At 32.1% G+C, this 23,313-nt stretch overlaps 1 protein-coding gene across 1 annotated transcript; it reads right to left on the bottom strand.

Moving 5' to 3' along the window:
- Window positions 1–10,923: 10,923 nt before the first annotated feature.
- LOC139893775 (peroxisomal OPC-8:0-CoA ligase 1-like) lies at window positions 10,924–23,313 on the bottom strand. The gene is made up of 5 exons (XM_071876963.1): window positions 22,063–23,313; window positions 12,856–13,001; window positions 12,466–12,533; window positions 12,277–12,379; window positions 10,924–11,271 (listed from the first exon to the last, which is right to left on the bottom strand). Exons 1-5 carry the CDS (start codon window positions 23,276–23,278, stop codon window positions 11,152–11,154), a joined length of 1,653 nt encoding a protein of 550 aa, XP_071733064.1. The 5' UTR covers window positions 23,279–23,313; the 3' UTR covers window positions 10,924–11,151.

Here is a 23,313-nt window from a genome sequence, read left to right as displayed (position 1 = left end):
TTTGACCGACTTTTGACCGATTTTAACAGAATTTCTGACTTTTGACTGACGTTAACCTAATTTTTTCTGCATTTGACCTGACTTTTGACCATTGACCAACTTATAAGAAAACGGGACGGGGTCGAAACGGTTTAGTCACCAAAACGCCGCAACGGGCGTCGAAACGGACACAACGGACGCCGTTTACAACAGTGGATAAGATGCTATTGATAATTATTTATTTCAGATTTTACTTGCACAACTCTTTTTTTCTAGAGCACAAGATTGGGCTGACTATTAAGGTTGTATTCTTGAGATTTTTTTATAAGAGAAAGGAATGGAAACTAGAGGATAAATTATTATTTGACCATTCTTGAGTTTATTTTATGAAGGAAAGGAGAGGGGAAGAAATGATAAGGGATGATAGTGTCTAGGCTTTTTTATTGTCACTACTCTCCGCCCACTTTTGGGCTGATTGTACTGGAAAAGAGATCTCGTAAATACTATGACTACTATATACCTCCAATCTTACTATTATATTTTATTATTTATTTATTTATCAGTCTTCTTCTCGGGTCATCAAAAGCAAGGTCTCCTCTTTCAAAATTTGCAGGTCACAAGTAACAAGTAAAAATCTCTTATTTATTTACTCATCTTACGTCAAAAGGTGAATTTGAGTTTAGCGTTATTGTTATTCTAGTTAAATTGAATAAAAGATTAAATATTTAAATATTATATACCAGATTACTTTAGTATACATTGATATTGATATATATTATATATTTGTAATATGTTTATGTTTAATTTAATTGCCATGCGACTTTAATTTCAAATTGCAAAAACTCATATTTGTAAAACTTTTTCTTTTTAATTTAAATGGTAATGGTAAATGATAATGGCAATGATAATTAGGTAACGGTAATTGTTTTCATTTCTTTTCTTTTAGTTTCCTTCCGACTCGAGAATGCAATAATTTTTTTTTATAATACTTTCCTTTCCATCCTTGTGTTCTCATTTCTTTTCCACTCCATTCTTTTTCACCAAAAAAAAACTTGAGAATACAGCGTAAGAGTCAACTGTGGAGTTATTTGTTTTATTATATTCGATATTCGATATCTATATCTATTGTGCTATTTCTTTATTTTTATTTCTGTAACTTAACAAGTATTTTTTTCTTATATAGTGATTTATTTTATAGATCTTTAGGTTTTCATTGGTACTTACACATCTTAATTTGTAATACTACTGCAAAGCACGGGTTCATACACAACAACTAAATTATATGTCCCAACTATATCTATGCACGGGTTCATAAGCAATTGGGTTGGAATTGCCACCAGTGGACAATCGAGTGGTTGTACCAGCCAAAAGTCATCTACGTATTATTGTAACATCTGCTAATGTACTTCATAGTTGGGCTGTACCTTCCTCAGGTGTAAAATGTGATTTAAAGGGGCATTATCGTTGAAGTCAAGTAGTGGGCATGAAGCCTATATTGTACTGTATTGTATTGTTTAGCATAATAACTTCAATATAAGGTTCTTTCTTATCCATATCTTTTGTTCCTTTGTTAGAAAATTGGAATTAGTAGTAACATTTGGAATTAATCATTCAAGTGTAAAAAGGATATACCCTTTTGTTGGTATGGTTTTTATTTGGAGCCTCTTGGAACATGTTTATGATCTTATCGTTGCAATAATATTTATCCGCCGTGCAACGCACGAGCTCATTAAACATTAGAACTCTGTTTCATTATTATGAGATCAATCAACTATTATTTACATATCATAACTTCTAAATGTTTGCATTCACATTTTTAAAAAAAATACAAATTGTTGCTCCAATTAATGAAGTATCTATAATCATTAATCATAGAATTATCGAAAATTGTACAAAAAATATTTGTTCGACAATTTTAAATAAATATAAACGTCATTAAACAAAAAATATAATATCATTTGTTGATAATAATATAATAAAATATCATTTTTAATCAGTTATATTAAAGCCCCCGTGCATCGCAAGGGCTCAAAAATCTAGTATATATATATATATATATATATATATATATATATATATATATATATATATATATATATATATATATATATATATATATTCAAAAGTTCAAACGAGAACCACAAAGAGCGAGAACTGCGAGAACTTTAATTTATAAAGATTTTCACATGTGAGTAGATTGAATCAACTATAAATATTGACGGAGAGTTTAACATAAAATAATTTGAAAAAAACTTATATTTTCACCTATATAATCAAATATATAATTTCTCATTCACATGTGCATATTTGTTTATGAACATGTATACATTTCATATAATTCATAATTTAACATTTAATTTGTGGTAATGAATATATGTTTGTTAATGATATGAAAATTAATTAACATTTGCATGTAACTTGATTGCATCTATGTGATGACCCGGAAATTTCTGACCAAATTTAAACTTAATCTTTAACGTTTCCGACACGATAAGCAAAGTCTATAAAACTGAATCTCAAAATTCTTAAACTATTTAATTACCCTGTTTGTCCGACGATTCACGAACGTCATAACATGTATTATATAAACATAAGAGTTTTCAATATATACGGAATCATGCGAATAATATTTATATATGAAATGATAAAAATTTACTATTAAACGATACTTTTCAAATTAAAATTTTTACGTATTAAGTCGTTTTATTTTTATGATATAATTTTTGTAATTTTTTTTTAAGAAACGAAGTTAAATTAAAAATGTACAATTTGTAAAGCACAACGCACAACAACGTGTAGCTTTAATAGTTGAATCGAAATTAATTCATTTACTATTCATATGAATAGTAAATGAAACGAAATTAATTAATTTACTATTCACATGAAAGCGACATGAAATTATTAATTATAAGTTACATAAAATACCCCTGCAGTATTTTAAAAATACAATTTTTAAAATATTCGATTTTATTATTATATTATTATATTCTACTTTATTATATTATTATATTATTATTTTATTATTATATTATTACTTTATTATATTATATTATTATAGTATTATAATTATAAACGTACGATTCCTTTTATTATTATATTATTACTTTATTATATTATTATAATTAAACACGTTTGATTCCTTTTATTATTATAATATTATTTTCTAACTATATATATCGATCGATCGATCGATTGCAAAAACACACACACATATATGTACATATATATTTATTTCATATATTTTTATTCCGTAATAATTCTAGTGCAATATTCAAATTAAGTATTAGTAGTATACATAAAATACTACGACGGAGTTATGCTCGGGTGATTTTCAAAACGGATTTTATGAGCGGGATAGAGCTAAGGAAAATTATGGGTTATAGCTTTGGAGGTTATGGGTAATGTTCATGGGTATTGTTCGCAAGTCAAACATAGTGTTTATCATCTCTGTTGCGTCTACGTACTTTCCTGCAATATTGAATCACAATATTGATACGTTGAGATCTACGGTTATTTGGTAATCCGAGTTTCAGTCACATTTTGGTGAACGACTTTATATGCTGCTAAGGTGAGTTTCATTTGTTCCCTTTTTAATTGCTTTTGCAATATATATTTTTGAGCTGAGAATACATGCATTTTATTTTAAAATCAATGGACACAAGTACATACTTAATTCTACACTGAGTTTGAACCGAAAATCCCTTAGCTTTGGTAACTAGTAACTGCCAGTTATAAGAACTGGTGGGCGCGAGTAGTTGTATATGGATCCATAAGGCTTGACATCCCCGTCTGTTCCAGGTATAGAAATCCTAGCCTGAACTATAAAACAGACGTATGCTATTTGAGGTTAGTACACGTTAGTTTGCGTGTATTGTACATGTTGGTTGCATGTATGTTAAAACAGGGGTACTTATTAAAACGTTAAAGTTTAGTTACTAGGGTGCTCAATCTTGTAGAATATTTTGATAAACGTTTATGGATGAAACAACTGAAATCTTGTGATCCACCTTTATATACAGATTATGTACAACACTAAAACTATGAACTCACCAACATTTGTGTTGACACTTGTTAGCATGTTTATTCTCAGGTTTCCTAGAAGTCTTTCGCTGTTTGCTTATATGTTAGACAAGCTATGTGCATGGAGTCTTACATGACATATTTTTCAAGGAAACGTTGCATTCACCAAATCATCACCATATATCTTATTTTGACTGCATTGTCAACGACAGTATTATTGTAAACTATTATTTACGATGATTGTCTATATGTAGAAATCATCAGATGTCGAAAACCTTTGATTTAAATATTCATTTATGGTGTGCATTTTCAAAAGAATGCAATGTTTACAAAACGTATCATATAGATGTCAAATACCTCGCAATGAAATCGATGAATGACGTGTTCGTCCATATGGATTTGGAGCGATCGTCACAATCTATATGAATAAAAACTATGAAATTAAAAGGTTCTCGTAGTTCTTGCCGTTTATGAGAAGACTCTGAAAATTCATCAGCTTCTCAAGTATTCAAGTGACGATTTTATTCTGATGTTCAACGTTCATAGGTTTGAATTGAATCTTTCATTTAAAGCAAAAGCAACCACATTATTATGTTACATGTTACATGTTACACGCTCATGAATTTGAGATTACACCTTTTTCAACGAAAAATACCACACTTAATTTTCTTAGACACAGCTTGAAAGAAATCACAGAAAAAAGTGTTAGGAAATTATAATGCATGTTTGAATGGAAATAAATTGACTACTTGTTGCAACTAATTACTTCCTGTATCTGTCTCCGACTAAATGTTTTCAAATAAAAAAGACACAGTTTAAGGGTGCATTTGTTTGCCTCTTAATGGAATGGTTCAGCACTGAATGCTGAACCATTCAGCATTCAGTGTGTTTGTTTATGACCTCTGAATGACATATGGTGCTGAATGTTTCAGAATTCAGCTTTGAATCATTCAGAGATGAAACACTCTCTTAACCATTAAGAGCCTAAATTATCTATAATATTCTCCTCAAATCATATCCTGATCACCTAACTAACATGTATATTGAATTTTTTATTCATGTCACATGTTAATAAGGTAGTTTTAGTCAATTCATTTCGTTCATTCTAAATGATTATCAAACAGCATATTTTCATTCAGAGCAAACCTTATTCGGAGGCTCTTGACCATTCAGATTTTGAATAATTCAGCACTAAATCATTTAGTTTTATTAAACGCACCCTAAGAAATTCTCACACCGTATTTTTTTTTTCTTTCTAACTTTATATTTTTACTCTCAATCAATTTATTAAAATATTTTTTCACTTTTGTAATTTAATTAATTAATTAAAGACAATATTGAAAATTTCATTAAATTTACTTTTTATATCTAAACAATTAATTTGAGACATGTCGAAAATGAATACTAGACAATTAATCTATGATGAGGGAGTATATGTCTTTATTTGGAACATATGGATGGATGATCTATGACAATAATTTCCGTCATCCGGTTCAAGTTCGGTTGTATTACTATTTCCGCCGCTATAATTTAAAGAACAGTCGGTGGATGTGTATAAACACGATTGTGTCCTTATCATTAACTCATTTTTCGTTCATATATATAGCCCACCAACGAATAGCTCGCTAATAGGTAACATATTAAAATAGCACACCAATGTGTAGGCCATTAATGAGTAACCAATTAAAGGGACACTCATTATAAGAAGCCTAGTGCGCAGAGTGCACACAACTAAGTGTGCACTCCGCGCACAGAATGTTTAAAAATAAGAAGTTGTTTTTTGAGTGTCGTTCGGTGATCGTTTCACGTGGTATTAGAGCATGTATTTTTAGGTTATATCTACCCCTTCAAAACTACAAGCCATCATTATAAGTGCGATTTTCAAGTCTCATAACAACCGTCAACAAGCTACTCAAGCAATTTCACATTCTTACCCTTCCCCTTATCAGCGTTCAAGCCTATATATAATGTCTAAGAAATGTTTAGTGAAAATAATAAATATATACATATATGCATACCGTCAACTAACCAATCAATCTCGTACATTATCATATCTCAACCAAGGACAACTAGTATTATCCCGAGACTTGATCTCATCTTCGCGATACAATCTCTCTTGACATCCCGGATGCCTAATAATCATCAAAGCACAAACTGTGCTAAACGAACATTCTAGTGTATCTATGTTTTCTTGACTTGTCATAACCGTATCTTTTGTTTAATATTTTCTTATGCGTCGAATCCTCGTTGATAACAATTGAAACAAGCACTTATTACCTATATCCATTTAAATTTTTATCAAGCACTTATTACCTATATCCATTTAAATTTTTATCTTTTATAAGCAATAATCACATTTAAATTTTTGGCTCTATTAATCGAGTCAACAGCAAGCGTCGATTTATTGGCGACTTGACTGTCGCTTAGAGCCTAAATTGAATTCCAGGCAGTATTTTAAAACACATGGAAATTTGATTCTACCATTTTCATGGCGTCTCATTTTTTATTTTTATTTTTTAAAATGTTTCCTACTTATAGGCCGGAGGTCCTTTTGGAAGCAATCTCTCTATCCATAGAACATTGAGAGGGATGACTTTCTCTACTCTTGGGAGTGTTTCACTTCGGGTGGAGAAATGACTCGTCTTTTTTCTAGGATAGGGGAAGGATTGTCTACATCTCACCTCCCCCATACCTCGCATATGCGGGATTGTGTTTTGTTGTTGTTGTTGTTGTTGTTACACAAGTAATCCACCAATATATATATATATATATATATATATATATATATATATATATATATATATATATATATATATATATATATATATATATATATATATATATATATATATATATATATTTATTTGTGCATCACTAGACTCGAACTCACAACCTTAAAATCGATTCCACTAATAAGATAATCTATTAACATAGCACACCAATGGTTGGTTGCGAGATACATCTTAATCATGTGTTTCATATTAAAACTCATCAACTTCACGTTATAAGGGTTTGTTGCCCATAAAATACCTCCAATATCCCATATATGACTGTAATAAGAATAGAACCCACAATCATATATTAAAAGGCTTCCATATATGAGCACAACTTGAAAGGCAACTGATTTTTAGGAAGTAATCGAGGGGGAAACTGATTTTTTGGGGAATGAGAAGTAAAACATTCTTTATAAATAATGTTATTAATTATTTCGTTATTCACACATATATATATATATATATATATATATATATATATATATATATATATATATATATATATATATATATATATATATATATAACGTTGTATTTACATAGTAGAGATGGCACTCGCGGGTCGTGGACGCGGATCCCTACATCCAACACTCGCACCCGCGGATTTTTTGATGATCCATTAGTCCGCGGATCTTGGTTAACGGATTTATTTTAGATCCATGCCCGTATCCACGGATATTCGCGGGTCACGGGTTTACCTGCGGATTTTATTCATGAAGTATATGTAAATTAAAGTATTCAAAAATAAAAAATAAACATTATTACAAAATTAAAAGTGACATGAAAAAGACCATCCAGTCAAATATCCATGTTTATGATGTAATAAAATGAGAAAACATATTTTAGTTATACTCTTTTGCTAATATATGTGAAGCTACAATGTTTAAAATTAACAAACATCAAAATTTAGTTGCTAAAAGTAATCATACAGTAGGTTGACGAATTACTAAAGTAATTCGTAAAAATTAGCTTCATTAAGATAGTCTAATAAACGAAACAAACAACAACATTCTTTGATTATATAATACATGTAATGTGTAGTTGTAGGACGCTCTAGTTACTAAAAAGTTCGATACCAAAATGATATGACGAATGTAGAAACTTATACAGAGTATTATTACCTACTGGCCATTTATTCAAGGTGGCGATTTTCACCCATTTTGAATGGGTATATCCGTGGATTATTCGAACGGGTATTACGGATTTTCGGATCGAATTTTACCCGCAACGGATCTATTGTATCCATCACCCACCCGCGACCCGTCCGGGGATACAAGTTACATCCATCGCCTACCCGCGGATAAAGATTTTTTATTTTACCTGCCCATCACGGGCGCGGGTACCAACGGATCTTGGATTTTTTTAGATCTATTGTCATCCCTATACTAGTTCATGATATATGTGTAAAACATAATTGATACGGACAAAAATATATTTTGTTGATCAAAATCTATAATAAGAATAACATTAATTATGACGAATGTTTTCGTAGAATAAATTTTAAGTGGTGAAATACATATTTTTTTAACCCAGAAAACATTATATTTAATAAATGTTATTGATTTTGTCGAAAATGTTAACATTTTTAATGTAAAATGATATTTTTTTATAGAAATGTTGAAAAACAAATTTCACGGAAATTTGATATTTCCGATGAAGTTTTACAAATTTTGGCTTAGAGAATAACATTATATGTATATAATCTTTTACTTCTCCTTTCTCCTAAAAATTCATTCCTCTCTTGATTAGCCCATATATATATATATAGATCTCGAGAGAACTTGGCATAAGAGATAAGTTATATACTCCCTCTGTCTCATTTCATGATTCCAACAGTTCTCATTTAACTTTCAAAGTCCTTTTTGCTCAACTTTGACTCAAAATATTTTTGTTTGTGTTACATATTATTTGACGAAATTTATAATATTTAACACAAATTAAATAATATATAACACAAATTATATATAACACAAATTAAATTAAGATATTTCGAGTCAAATAATGTGTTTTGATTGGTATAATTTTCATCAAATTAAATTAAGATATTTTGCTCATTTAATGTGTTTTGATTGGTATAATTTTCATCAAATAATATATAACACACATTAAATTAAGATATTTCGAGTCAAAGTTGAGTAAAAAAAACCTTTGAAAGTCATTTGGGGACTATTGAAATGAAACGGATGGAGTATATATGTGTGTGTGTGTGTGTGTGTGTTTGTGTGTGTGTGTGTGTGAGATCTAAAATCACGTAAAATAGCATTTTGACCTATATTCTCACACACTTCACACTTGGGCAGTATGCATGTACTGAAATATCTCGATCATTAACTAAATTTCTCAGTCAGGATCGGGTCATAACGTACTTCAAACGTGTCATAACCGACGCGACCATCTCATGACCGTTGCAACTAGATCGTGACTAGCTCATCATCGAAAAATTCAGGTCGCAACAAGATAATGACAGAGAAACCTTGGTCGTAACCGAAAGATTTTTTGGTCACTACTAACATTATTCGAAGACATGCATCGCACCACACATGCGCAATGATCGTTGTGCGAAGTGTCTTCAGGAAATCTAGGTCATGACCTGGTCGCGCACGCATACATTTGTTTCTTCCTACGTCCAGGGGGGGGGGGGACTTTGGTTTACACCCCAATAAACCTCCTCTCGTACAATAGTCAGTTCCGCTCATTATTCGGCTCATTGAAAGGTGCGCCCATTATGCGGTCCACCAAATCAGGGCTATAACCAGGATCTGATACCACTAGATGGATCCGTAGCCCAAACAACATGTCCTATACATACATAAGCCGAAAGTTGGGGAACTCGGATCTCGGAGAGATCTCGTTTGGACATTTTTTGGGAGATCTCGGCATCTCGAAAAAATCTGGGGGGATATCGGACGTTGACTTTTTAGTTTTTCTATAAATTTATATATGTAAATAACTATATGTATATTTATATACATTTATACGAGATTTTACAAAAAAATTCGAGAAATAAGTAAGAAATTCCAAGAAATGAGCAAGAAAATTCGAGAAATCGTGACTTTTGACCAAGTTTGACCCTGTTGACCGGGAAATCTCGAGAGATTGACATCTCGTCTCGGTTGCCCTCTAAAAACGAGATCTCAAAGAGATCTCAGGGAGAAATAAGGAGATTTACAACACTGCATAAGCCCAAAATACTCTTAGTACTTGATAGTGTATCTCCCCGTCAAGATAATAAACGAAGATAAGCTAACAGAGATATCACGCTTAACGAGGGTAGATGACATAAGATTGGATCACAAGAACACATATGTCAAATACAAACTATGAGTGGGATATCCTCAAACTCAAATAATGGCGCCCAAATGATAAAAGAAGAATGCTCCCAAAGTATAATCCTAATATTCAGAATTGGTAATAAACCACATCCGTTATACGAAGCAATGGTAATGAAGGAACGTGGTGACGAAGGGATCACGGTTACCAATGGACAAAGACTCATCCTAAAGTCACAAGATTGCCTAGACTGAAGGAGAGAAGTAAGCGGGTTGACCAAACTCGCTTCCAATAACATCCAAATGACAAAAGATGAATGTTGTAGGATAGCTTTCTTAAACCAGTAGGAATGGCAGTCGGCCAAAGGGAAAGTCCCCTTTGTCTCATCAGAGATCGCCTTGGAGACTGATCCCACCTAGACAGCTGGTGATAGAGCTATTGCCTAACCCTATAAAAGGAGAACATGATCTCTGAAGTTGACATGCACTCTAAGTCACAATTACTCACACATAATACTCTCTATGAGTTACATTCGTATCTTGGTGGCGTAAAGTACGATACCTTCGTACTACCTTCGAGGAATCGCCAACAAGCATACATTCATTATCATACCCTGTAATATCATCCACTCAGTGATCACATCTCAATATCCTTGTTCCCTTAACAAGGGTTGCCAAGAATTGTACAAACAGTACTCTAAAACCATTTTTAGAAAGATACACTTATGCATACATTTATTTTTTCTCGTGTCTAATGCGGGACTTTTGATTTATTCCCTAACAAACCTCGCAAACCACACTTCTGCGACGTGCAATCTATTTAGCTAGTTACAACTCACACGTATAGATGTGTACACGAATTCATTACAACCTGCATTAAATTAGTTTAATCTTTTCATATAATTAAAAAGGCAACAGAAAACTGTTGTTATTTATTGTCATAGATTACCAAAACATGTTGTAGTGGACATGTTTTGATCATATAAATCATTCTTAGGACTTGCATTTTTTGGTAAGAATATACAAAACTTATAAGCAAGCACATCATTTACTTCAAGCCCTATCAAATAAACTTCTCTATTGAAGTTGATGAATATATTCTTCTTATTTTACATTTTTGATTCGGAAGTTGCGAGTTGTATCAAATCTTTTCTTAGTATCTTCCCCGACGGGTTCTTTGGTACTGATCCGATGAAAGCTACTCGTCTGACTCGCTTGTATGGAGCCACCTAGTGATATAACTAAATTAGTACTGCTGACCCGATGAAAGCTACTTGTCTAACTCGCTTGTATTTAAAGTTTTGATACTCGCGTTATATATATATATATATATATATATATATATATATATATATATATATATATATATAGGGGCAGGATCAATGGGGAAGTAGGGCAGGATCAATGGGGAAGTAACCAATTGGGGGGAAGCGGGGGGAAGCAAAATTTTTTTTTTTTTTTGAAATTTTTTTTTGAAATTTTTTTTTTCCGGCATTAAGATCACACGAAAATATGAACATTTAGAAGAAACACTTCGTGATGAATGTTATTATTTAGGCGGGAAAACGATCGACAAAAATAACATTCAAGATAATATTGTTCGTGAAGAATATGAACGTTTTTTTTTCTTCATGTTTTGTGAAGTAAAATTTAGCCCGATTTAGAGTTTAGGTTTTAGGGTTTGGTGTTTTGGGTTTATTCCATAAACCCAAAACACCAAACCCTAAACCCTAAACCCTAAACCCTAAACCCTAAACCCTAAACTCTAAACTCTAAACTCTAAACCGTTCGTGTTAAAAACTCAATCTAAATCCTAAATCTAAACCTTAAATCTAAACCCTAAATTTCTAAACCCTAATATCTAAACCCTATAAACCCTAATATCTAAACCCTAATATCTAAACCCCAATAGCTAAAACCACAAAATACGCTCGAAAAACACGATAATTGTTATATATTACTTCTTCGAGCGTTTTCCCGCCAAAATAAAAACATTTATCACAAAGTGTCTCTACTAAATGTTCATATTTTCATTATCTATAATGTTCGTGAACAAAGTTTTTTCAAAAAACGAAAAAAAAAAAAAAGTTTTTGCTTCCCCCGCTTCCCCCCGAATGGTTACTTCCCTCTTGATCCTACCACTATATATATATATATATATATATATATATATATATATATATATATATATATATATATATATATATATCATATTTTGTTAGAGTAATATGTACCTGTCCGGAAACAAAATCCATAACTTGTTTATCAGACAAATTACTTCCACTTTTCCTCACCACATACGCCATGGGAAATTGCCCAACATTCTTATCAGGAAACCTGTGACACAGTTAATAACCAAAAGTTTTTAGAATCATACTTGCCCATTTCAGATTGTAGATTTTGTTACCAATATATGAACTTACGGGATCACAGCACAATCGTCAATTTCAGGGTGAGTTAGTAACAGAGCTTCGAGTTCTGCTGGAGGAACCTATTGGAAGGAATCAGCCAAGCATTATATTTAGCAACAATAATAAGTGCCGATGCAACACATAAAATATATAAACATATAAGGTTTTTTGCTGTTTAGGCTACCCAACGAGTATTTTTACTCGGATGTATATGACATATAAAACAGGTAAATATGTTAAACCGAAGCCGTTTCTGATCTTTCCCTGGCCACCAGAGATATGGCAAAGGTTCTTTTGGACATTTACATTATCTATCATATATGTAATATCTAAATTAAGTCACACATCTGTATAAGCTAAAATTGTATGCAAATGTGAGAGATTTGTTTATATATGAATTACCTGATAACCTTTATATTTGATGAGCTCTTTTAATCGATCTACCACAAATATGAACCCGTCTTCATCAATGTAACAAAGGTCTCCGGTTCTTAACCATCCGGTTGAGTCTAATGTTGAGGCAGTAGCTTCGGCATTACTAAAGTATCCTACAACAACATTATATAACATTTAATTTAGACAAAATATCATGAATGGTTCCTGTGGTTTGTTTAAGAAATCACTGGTGATCCCTGTGATTTTTAAAAATGATCCCTGCAAATCTGTGATTTGCATTTGAATCACCGGTGGTCTATGTGGTTTGCATTTTTTTTTTTTTTTTTGTCAAGAATGGTCCCAGTGGATATGCACCAAAGGGAGCATTGATGATTCAGAATGCAAATTACAAGGACCATCCATGTTGAAAAGAAATAAAGTACAGGGGTCCGACGATGCAAAGTTGAGATGGGATGCGAACAACTTTTTAATGCTAAATGGGATTGGCAATGTTGTAAGATATATCTATTGAATTCGATTTAGGACATTAAAAATGTATTGGACAAACTAGTTTATAGAAGCTTCTGAGAGATTAAATTCACTTTTTCTATAAATTTTAACTTCTTTAGATTTATTTCCATTTCATTTTAAATATAACAATAAAGAATTTACTCGTATTAAAAAAAAAAAGTAACCTGAAATAAAATCTCAAGATAAAAAAAAAAAAAAAAATACATAACTATTATTACTAAGAGTAAGTGTAAAGGGCATTTCATCTCTGCCATGAAGTATCCACTCATGGCCCAATGGCACTTTTCCCCTATCGTTTGGGGGGTAAAGGGGAGGGGGTTTTTACTTGGCCGTGCCCTTGGATCGGTTTCAAGGTTTCCTCCCGGGCAGCAATGGGGGCGGGGTTATTATCGCTGCATCGGCATAGTCGAAACGTGAGATGATCGCAACGGGTGGTTTAGTCCCACTCGGGTGATCCCAATCGCTGTCCCAAAAAAAAAAAAAAGTGTAATGTGGAATCCCGCATTACTCATCTCCGAGATTCAATCACAAAGTTTTAGTTGGATCTCAAATCGTTCTCGGAAGAAAAATCCTATTGAATGGCATCAATGGCTACTCAACCCTTCTTATTACGTAGCACCGCCTCCAAATCGCATGGGAATCGGTTAACACGACATTATTTAAATCGGGTAGAGTCCGAAGTTTCTATTTAGTTTATGTGGGTAGATTAAATGGGATGGTTTGTTTGGCTACTTTGTCGCCGCTTGATCGGTACGGTTTGCCTCCTCCGTCCCCGCTTGTTCCTTTCAAGTTCGTTCCCTCATAGTGCTAAGTAGGCTTCGTCTCTCCCGACTTCACGTTTATAGTTTAATCCAACCTTTTCCAATTATTTCGACTTTGTTCATATCATTGTATAGATGATTATAGGGACTTGTAACGATACAATCCAGATATTGTAATAAAACTTTTTGCTTTTCAAAAAAAAAAAATAAATAAAAAAAATAAAAAAATTGACCTAGCCATATTAAAACACGTCATCAATTAAGAGATTGACTTACCGTTAAAAGAAAACTCATAGACCAAAAGAGTCATCTTCAAAGAGCATATTTTCTCGCTTATTCCGAATTGTTAACGTGAACGCAAAATAGATGTTGTCACTTATAAAAATGTTAAAAAAACTATTTTCCCCTTTTAAAATAAATGTGTCTTATTATTTATAGCTCTTCTGAAATAAGTTTACACATTCAAAATATAACTATTAAATATCAATGAACTCTTATTTTACCATCATTTATTAGCATAAATCATTAATTTCTTAAATAAATTCATTTAAATTTACTTTGAATTTAAAATAAAAGCTTACATTAATTCATCATATTTTACATCTAACAAAAATTCCTAAAAGGCATTTAAATAGGAGGGGGGAATAATTTGTTTTTAGATTATTCTAGTGATTAAACCGATTAAACAATTATAATTACTACTTACTTATTTGACCTTCATATAAGGTATTTTTTTAACAGTAAATTTTAGCATCGAATACTCTCATTTGCGACTCACACACGCTAGGTAGAAAACTCCAAGGATTGACCCGGGTTGCTTGGCAACTAATCGCGGGTTCCGGGTTGCTTGACAACTAATCGCGGAAAAATTCTAGAGAAAACCTTCCCCTTATCGGAATTGAACCCGGGTGGCTTGACAACTAATTGCGGAAATCCCTACTTAGGCTTGAAAACCACTCCGGCAATGCCTCTGTGGTAATTGAAAAACCATATTTTATTATGAAATTTTATTTTGTAATTTCAAGGTTTCAAGGTTTCAATATTCCAACAACATTTCACTCATCTACTAGGTGGTTTCGGAACGCCTCAACAAAATTTTGGTTACGGATACGGAGGTCCACAAAATTTCAGTTTTGGTCATCCACAAGGCCACCACAACATTTCGGAAACCCCCACCAAAATGTGTATCAACCACAAGTTAACACACCAATTAACCCTCCGTCAGAAGGTTCATAACCCGATATTGATGCGGTTCAAGAAACTCAATTTGTAACTGAAGAAGTTGAAGAAACACAAACACCCGAGTCACGTGGAAAAGGAAAACGGGCAAATGTTATGTGGTTCGATGATGAAAGTCGAATTATAGAGGAGTGTTAGGCGAGAGCTTCTGAAAACAACATTATCGGGAACTCGCAAACTACCGGGACATTTTGGTCCACCGTCCGAGAGGAGTACAACAGGTTGGTTACCGAGCCTCGCTGATAAGATCAATTAACGGGAAAGTGGAGTAAAATTTGTAAGACATCAAGATCTTCATTGGAATTAATGAAAAGCTAAAACAACCGAAAAGTGGAGAGAATGACGCAGATTATGAAACATGCGAAAAAAGGTTTCAAACTTCAACCGACTAAGTCATTCTCATACGAAGATGCTTGGAATAGTATAAAAGATTGTCCTCAACTTATAACTTATGAAGGCTTCAACAACAAACGCGCCCAACCCAACTCAATTAATCTTGAAGATCCCGACCCGAGACCGATACCGTCCACGAATGTACCGAATTTGCTGCCTTTATTCCGGGGAGATCCTATCTGTCGTCCACGAGGTCGTGATAGTTCAAAAAGTGCTAAAAGTTCCGGTTCTTCGAATGTGGCTTCTCGGCTTTCTTCGGACGAGGCTCGAGCTCGTGTTATCGATTCGTCCATAGCTACAAGGCAAACTATGGAGGAGTTACGAAAAGAAGCATAAACGGGTACGAAGTTTGATGGTTTAAGGCTTTTATCTCGAGAAGTTTCTACCAACATTCCTCCGGACCAATATGATTTGATAATGAAATATCGGAGCAAACTCACCAAGTAGTACTTAGCGGAGTACAAGTCCGACAAAGAAGATTAAGCTCTATGTTTTTCAAATTTGTAGTTTTTAATTATGTCTTGTTTTTTTATTTTTAATTGTACTTTAACTAATGTTATTTGTGTTTTTATTTAATGATAATATCTATATCTATTTTAATCAACTTGTTAAAAAAAATAAAAAAAAAACAGTTGAAAAAAAGTATTAAAAAAATAAATACATTAATAATTAATAATAATAATAATAATAATAATAATAATAATATTAATAATGTGATAAAATAAAAAATATTGAAAGCGGGATCGATGTGGTTGATGTGATGGTTGTTAGTGAATGTGGTTGAGAATGTGATTGGGAATGTGGTTGAAAGAAGGTGCTGAGATAGTGCTGACGTGGCACCAATGTGGTTGTATGATAGGTGTCATAGTTGAGATTAGTCTAAGTGTGTTAACTTTAATATTATAAATTTATTTATAATCATTTAATTTATATATATACCGAGTATATAACAAAAATCATGTCCTACATTTTTTGTTCGACTAGTTATATTTTTGTTCAATCCTGTTCGAACTTCTTTAATTTTGTTAGAAATGCATCTCTTTTTGTTTAATTTCATTTTTTTTTTTTTTTAATTTAGTCAGATTTAGAGTTTAGCGTTTAAGGGTTAGTGTTTTGGGTTTGCCCCAAAACCCTAATCCGTTCGTGTTAAACTCTAAATCTTAAAATCTAAACCCTAAATCTTAAATCTAAAATCTAAAATCTAAATTCTAAAATCACAAAAACATGTTAGAAAACTACTGAAAAACTGATGTAGAACATCATGTTCTACAAGAATGTAGATGTAGAACATCATGTTCTACATGAATGTAAAACAAGCTGAATTTTTGCATCTAACTAAAAATGTTCGAAGAATTAATTTTGTGCGTCCGCCCTTGTTTTTGTTCGACCTACTAGTTCTCATAGTTATGTGGACCAAAAAGGTTCTCATTTGATTCCTTAGAGCTGATATTTTTAATAAAATGATAATAAATTATAAAATTACTAAATTGCTAACACTTTATAAATTAGTTAATGTATGGAGCCCGTGCATTATACGGTAGTTAAAAAATAGTTAAAAATCACTTGGAATTTTGAGTTTTTCAAATAGTTTCAATTGTGAGCCATCACGTACCTTTATACTATATAACATATAGTTTTTAAAGTTTAAGAGCCTATGGTGTTGAAAATTTGCAGAAGTGGTATTTGATTGTTACAAACAATTATTCTTTTTAGTTGAAGAGCTCGTGGTGTTGACAAATTTTAAAAGTGGTTTTAAGTGGTGTTATTAACTTAACGACTAAATTTTTTTTTTTATTTCTCTCCATTAATATCTTTATAATTATTTATATATAAATATAAATTATATACTACCTAATTTTATTTATTAAATTTAATATTTTGATAATTAAAAGATACTATATTTATATTTTTAACTGTTTAAGCCCAAAATCATATATCTTTTAAATAAGACTACAACTAAAACAATAGTTGAAAGACCGAGTTTTTCGGCCATTTCTTCAACTAATCCATTTAATTCTAATATACTCCGTATTCATTATTAACAATATTATTTATTAACTACATAAAAATAAATATTACTTTTAAATATGTTGGTATACATGCGTTTTGTATTTGCATTGAGTGTTAAACTACTACGTACAAGTTACGTAAATTTTAATATTTTTAATGCAACAAACTAACGATATTTGATGCTCTAGCTACTTCGTCCACGTCAAATAACAAATGGCACGTCTTTTATTATCATTATATTTTATATTTTATACTCCGTATGAGATTTTAACCAAATCTTATCTATTTTTATCTTAGTATATATATATATATATATATATATATATATATATATATATATATATATATATATATATATATATATAAAATGCAATTCATAAACACAGCGGAAACAGCTCAGTACATCTATCACTTTCTTTCTCTTTTTAGTAATCCCTCTAAACCGGGTTCTTTTTCTACGACCCTTTTGATATGGTAGGCCCGGCCCCAGGACCCCTATCCCTTATGTTTAGGAGCGGGATCCGCCCAAGAACGACCTACGGCGGTACGGAAGGCACGGACTCCGCGAACGTCCCTAGCCCCTTTTACTAGTGAAATGACCCGTAGAATTACGAGTTTATTTAAACGAAACAGTTTAATGATATATTTTAGGTATTAAGTGAATATAAATGCAAAAGCCATTTAGTTTAATGACCTGTAGAACCACAGAGTCCGACTAAGAAACTCGTCAGCTGAACATTTTATCAAACACCTCAAATGCATATTAAACAATCCACATCCGATCATAAGAGATAATATTGGTTGTCATTTTATTTTAAAAACGTAAATTAAAATATAAATTTAGAATTGGTTTCCTTCTGCCTAGCTTTTATACCTTCGCGTACTCAATTCAAAAAAATTAATTGAAATAATGCAAAATTATATTAATCTTTAATAATGAAAATAATTATTAATAAAATTTAATAATAATAATTAATTAATAAGATTTAATTTTAATTCAAATTTATTTAGATTAATGACATTACTCACCATGCTTAGATTTTTTTTCTTTTGTTTTTTGATTTTTTTTAACAAAAAAATTAGCCTAATAATGAAATCATCGTTATAGAATTTTAATGAAAACTATAGATATGTAAATCTATATGTATATATTAAATTATAATTAATAATTAATTCAATTTAATAAGAAAATGACTACTACCCAAAAACTTTTTTGATTTATATATATGTATAGATATAATAAAAGACTAACAACATAAATAAAAAGTACAAAAGACTAAACTCATATGGAGTATTTTTTATATAATCAGAGAGATCATCAACATAAGTTTCTCATAAACTATTAAATAGCTAGATGATTTACTGCATTAAGTTTTATTTTCATGAAAAAACAAAGACGACTTATGCCCTTATCCCTATTTTAGCTGTCGGTGGATATAAACCAAACATAAAGTAATTGATTAATTTAATTAATTTAATTAATTATATTATTTTAAAGATTACTATAGTTATAAGCAGTGTTGTAAAAGTCGGTCGACTTGGTCGACGCGTCGGCCGATGCGTCGTTTTTTTGAGTTCTCCGTCCCGTTTTTTCTGAAAACAACTCAAAAGACGGTCAAATCTAAAAGTTCGGTCAAAGACGGTCAAAGTTGGTCAAAAACATTCAAATTTTCGTCAAGATGTGATATGTTCTAAAATTAGGGTTTGTTTTCATTTTTTGGGCCGCTCTTTTCTCTGTGTCCTTACTGATTATGTACTCGGTAACATTAATTAAGTTTTAAGTTTGATTGTATTTAAATTCAAGTTCTTATTTAAGAAATTTATGATACAGAATCAAGTATTTTATATATATTTAAATATATATTTAAATATATATTTAAGAAATTATCAATAAAGTCAACGTTGGTCAACGACCGATGCGTACCTGATGCGTCCCCGACTCGGCCGACGCGTCCTTTTTAGGTTTCGACCGATGCGACCCCGACTCGTGACTTTTACAACCTTGGTTATAAGTGAGATGAGAGTGAAACCACTTTCATCGTCTTTGTCAACAAAAAGCTTGTCCCCACGTAACCATTAACCCCAACAAACATACCGAAACCACCCTAACGTGTACTTCTATCAGTCCACACGTAAAACCGTGATTGTAATGTGAAAGATAAATTTAAGTTTTTTTTAAAGGTTTAGAGGTTCTTGACGGTGAGTTGACACCGTCTGTATTTTACGAGTTATAACGGGGAGAACAAAATATAATTAAAAATTAAAAATATAAAATAAAATAATAATATAATAATATAAAAATGATGTGTCAAAATTAAAGATTTGAGTGCCAACATTCTTCTTCGCCCGTCATCAATTTGACCGACGTCTCTTCTTTTGTCAATTTTCACACCCCGTTATTGGATGGATGTTAATTTCGTCAAAAAAAAGTCACTTTTGGTTTTGACATCAAGTAAGGGCGGCCTAAATATCTACTCCGTATATCTAATCATATGACATACAATTACAGTTGACATCTTTCTATTCACTTATATTAATCATATCAGGGAGATGATATATTGACCACTACTTTTACTCCTTCCACATAAATGTTCTAAAATACCCTTAAATGATAACTTAAACAAGTTTTCTGTTAAATATTATGGAGGGATATTTGGAGAAAAATATATCAAATAATGGTGGATGAAGTAAAAGTAGATGTGGAAATATCATCTCCTTTAAGTTAAGATTATCGTTAAAATGCATAAACATACTACACTCATTTTACTTCCTCTTTTGATCCTAAAAGGACTAACACGTATCTTAACATCCTTTAAAAAAGGACTACCTAAAAGCATGGTTATCTCGACAAAATTTAAAGGTTCTAGACGAAAATAAAATGGGTTCACATATACGTTAATTTTTTTTATTATGCATAAAAAATAATACTCCAATTTATTTATTTATTTATTTACATTGTATTTAACTATTAATAACTAAGTAGACAATTTTTTTTTTTTTTTTTTTTTTTTGAAAAACTAAGTAGACAATTTTTTATTTGATTTAATTAAATATATTGAGAAAAATATTTACATATTCAAATTTTGAGCGCTTCTAAATTTTTGGACCCTATACGGTTGCTTATCTTACCTATGTTCGAAGATACCTCTGTACCTAAGGACGAAACACAAGCCTTACGACAATAAACAATCTCGCAGTACCAAAATTTGGACAATTAACGTATAGCCAATGATTATTAAAGTGAAATTTACGCTTTGTTCCAGTTTAGAATGAATTGTTGTGGAAAAAATTAAGCCCAATTTCACCTTCTTTTCTTTTCTTTCCTTAAAAAAACTATTTTTTCCATTTCTTTTGATTCATTTAGTTTCATCCTAAACTAAACCTCTGAAAGTTAAATAATAATTTTTTTTTTTACAATTACTATCTTTTTTTTCTTGCTTAACTATAAAGGGGCGATAATATGTACACAACCATTTTTATTATAAACACAACTAATTATAATTTACAGTATTGTACTGTATAACACTGTAAATCATCATTGTTTATACATAAATGTTACAATATCACTCCCGTAACTAAATGGAACATTTCAATTAATATCAGATAATGTTCAGACACAATAAGGCCACTCCCTATCGTAACTAAACTATTCATCCTCTTAACCTTCCACATCAGCGCTACATCAACACCAATATCCTATAACTAACTCATAACTAAACACTTCCTATCATGGCTAAAACAATACTCCTCTTAATATACAACGTACAAGCAATAAAGCATCAAGTTCAACAATAAAAAGCACTGAGACCCGCAATTCCTATAACTCTTCCGTTAAATCTATGGTGAAAGCGGGTAACTAACGCGGGTAACTAAATGGTGCCTATAGTTAGTTACGGGTAATGAGCGGGTAACTAACCATAGGGGTGGTCTAATGCTCTAATTGTGTCAAAGTCAACCTATACATTCAACTTTAAGGATCATTATATATTATATATTATATATTTATATAAAATATATATTACTCCGTATATACTTATGGTGGAGCTCAACTGTTCAAGATGGCAAAATACCTCTTCATGTATAGTAGTAAGAATAAGAATAAGAATAAGAATAAGAATTACAGTAGTTTTTATATTATCACTTTTTAATTTTTTGAGATAATCAAGACAAGACTAGATGTTTAGCTAAACTACAACCAAGAATGTACTGTAATAAACAATAAAATAACGTAGGCAAAATCTAATTCAAATTCTCTAATATGATATAGACAACAATAAAATCATAAATTTGCTTATCGTACCTTTCATAACCGTAGGACCCTTAAGCCAAAGCTCCCCTGTCCGATTAACCGGCAATGCATTTCCGGTCACCGGATCAACAATCTTCGCTTCCATATTCGACGACAACATCCCCGCCGTCCCATATCTCCGGCTCTCCTCAACCGTATCTGTTGACGCTCCGATTCCGGTCGATTCCGTTAACCCATACCCTTGCATAATCGTCACTCCACCATACTTCTCCATAAACCCTTCCGTTAATTCTTTACTTAACGGCGCACCGCCACATAACACCCATTTTAAGCTTCTCAAATCGTATTTTTCCTTTATTTTTTCTGCGTTATTTACTAGTGCCACCAGAATTGGTGGCACTAGTGGTAAGTAACTGACTTTGTACTTACCAATAGCAGATAACATTTCATGGATCTCAAATTTCGACAGGACGACAATAGTCGCACCAGACGCTATTAGTCCTGTCGCAAATGCTACCAATCCGTATATATGAAACATCGGAACCGTGCATAAAAATGTTTGAAGACCATTTAAATCAAACCGTCCTAAAACTGTTTGAACCATCGCAATTAAATTGCGATGAGACGAGACCACGCCTTTACTCGCTCCGGTTGTTCCGGACGAGTACAAAAGCGTGGCCGTATCATCTTGTGTCACTCTTTCCTTGACACGTGTCCTATTAGGCTCACTAGCCATCATTTCGGCTAACGTGCTAACCAATTTCACGTTTCCGATACCATCTCCCGATCCTATTAACACGATCGGGAGATCAGAGTCCCCGAGCTTTGGTAACAGCTCGGGGACAGTAAACGCGAGCATCGGTTTCGAATCAGCGATCTGTTTATTAATTTCGCGGTTCGTGTTTAACGGATTTGTGGTTGTTATAACAGCTCCTAATGACATAACGGAAAGGCAAATGATTGGGAAGTAAATTGAGTTAGGTGAAAGTAGTAAAACGACGTCGCCTTTACGAACACCGTAATCGGATAATGAGGAAGAGAGAGATTCAACTGCTTTCCATACGTCGGAAAATGTTAAACGGAAGCCGGTTGAGGCGTCAATGTAGGCGACTGTGCCGTGGTGTGCACGCGCCGAGATGAAGGTGGTTACATCGAGTGTTTCGTTTGATGGTAAAGGTACCGGTTTCCGTTTACTGTAGAAGGTACAGTTTGATTTGCAGTAACCGGATTTTGTGTCAATTTCCGGCATGTTGCTAATGTGTGCCATGTGAGTAAGTGGGATATTCTCTGTGAATGTGTGTG

Source organism: Rutidosis leptorrhynchoides, chromosome 2, assembly GCF_046630445.1.
Source record: "Rutidosis leptorrhynchoides isolate AG116_Rl617_1_P2 chromosome 2, CSIRO_AGI_Rlap_v1, whole genome shotgun sequence".
NCBI classification, from domain to species: Eukaryota; Viridiplantae; Streptophyta; class Magnoliopsida; order Asterales; family Asteraceae; genus Rutidosis; species Rutidosis leptorrhynchoides.
Note: the sequence above shows the minus strand (reverse complement) of the source record. Positions and strands in the feature narration are given on the sequence as shown.

Coding starts and splice junctions, on each gene's coding strand:
- LOC139893775 (XM_071876963.1), bottom strand. CDS start 23,278: ATGGCACACATTAGCAACATGCCGGAAATTGACACAAAATCCGGTTAC. Junction 13,002..22,062: donor GGGTCCTACGGTTATGAAAG/GTACGATAAGCA, acceptor ATGTTGTTGTAG/GATACTTTAGTAATGCCGAA. Junction 12,534..12,855: donor TCAAATATAAAGGTTATCAG/GTAATTCATATA, acceptor TCCTTCCAATAG/GTTCCTCCAGCAGAACTCGA.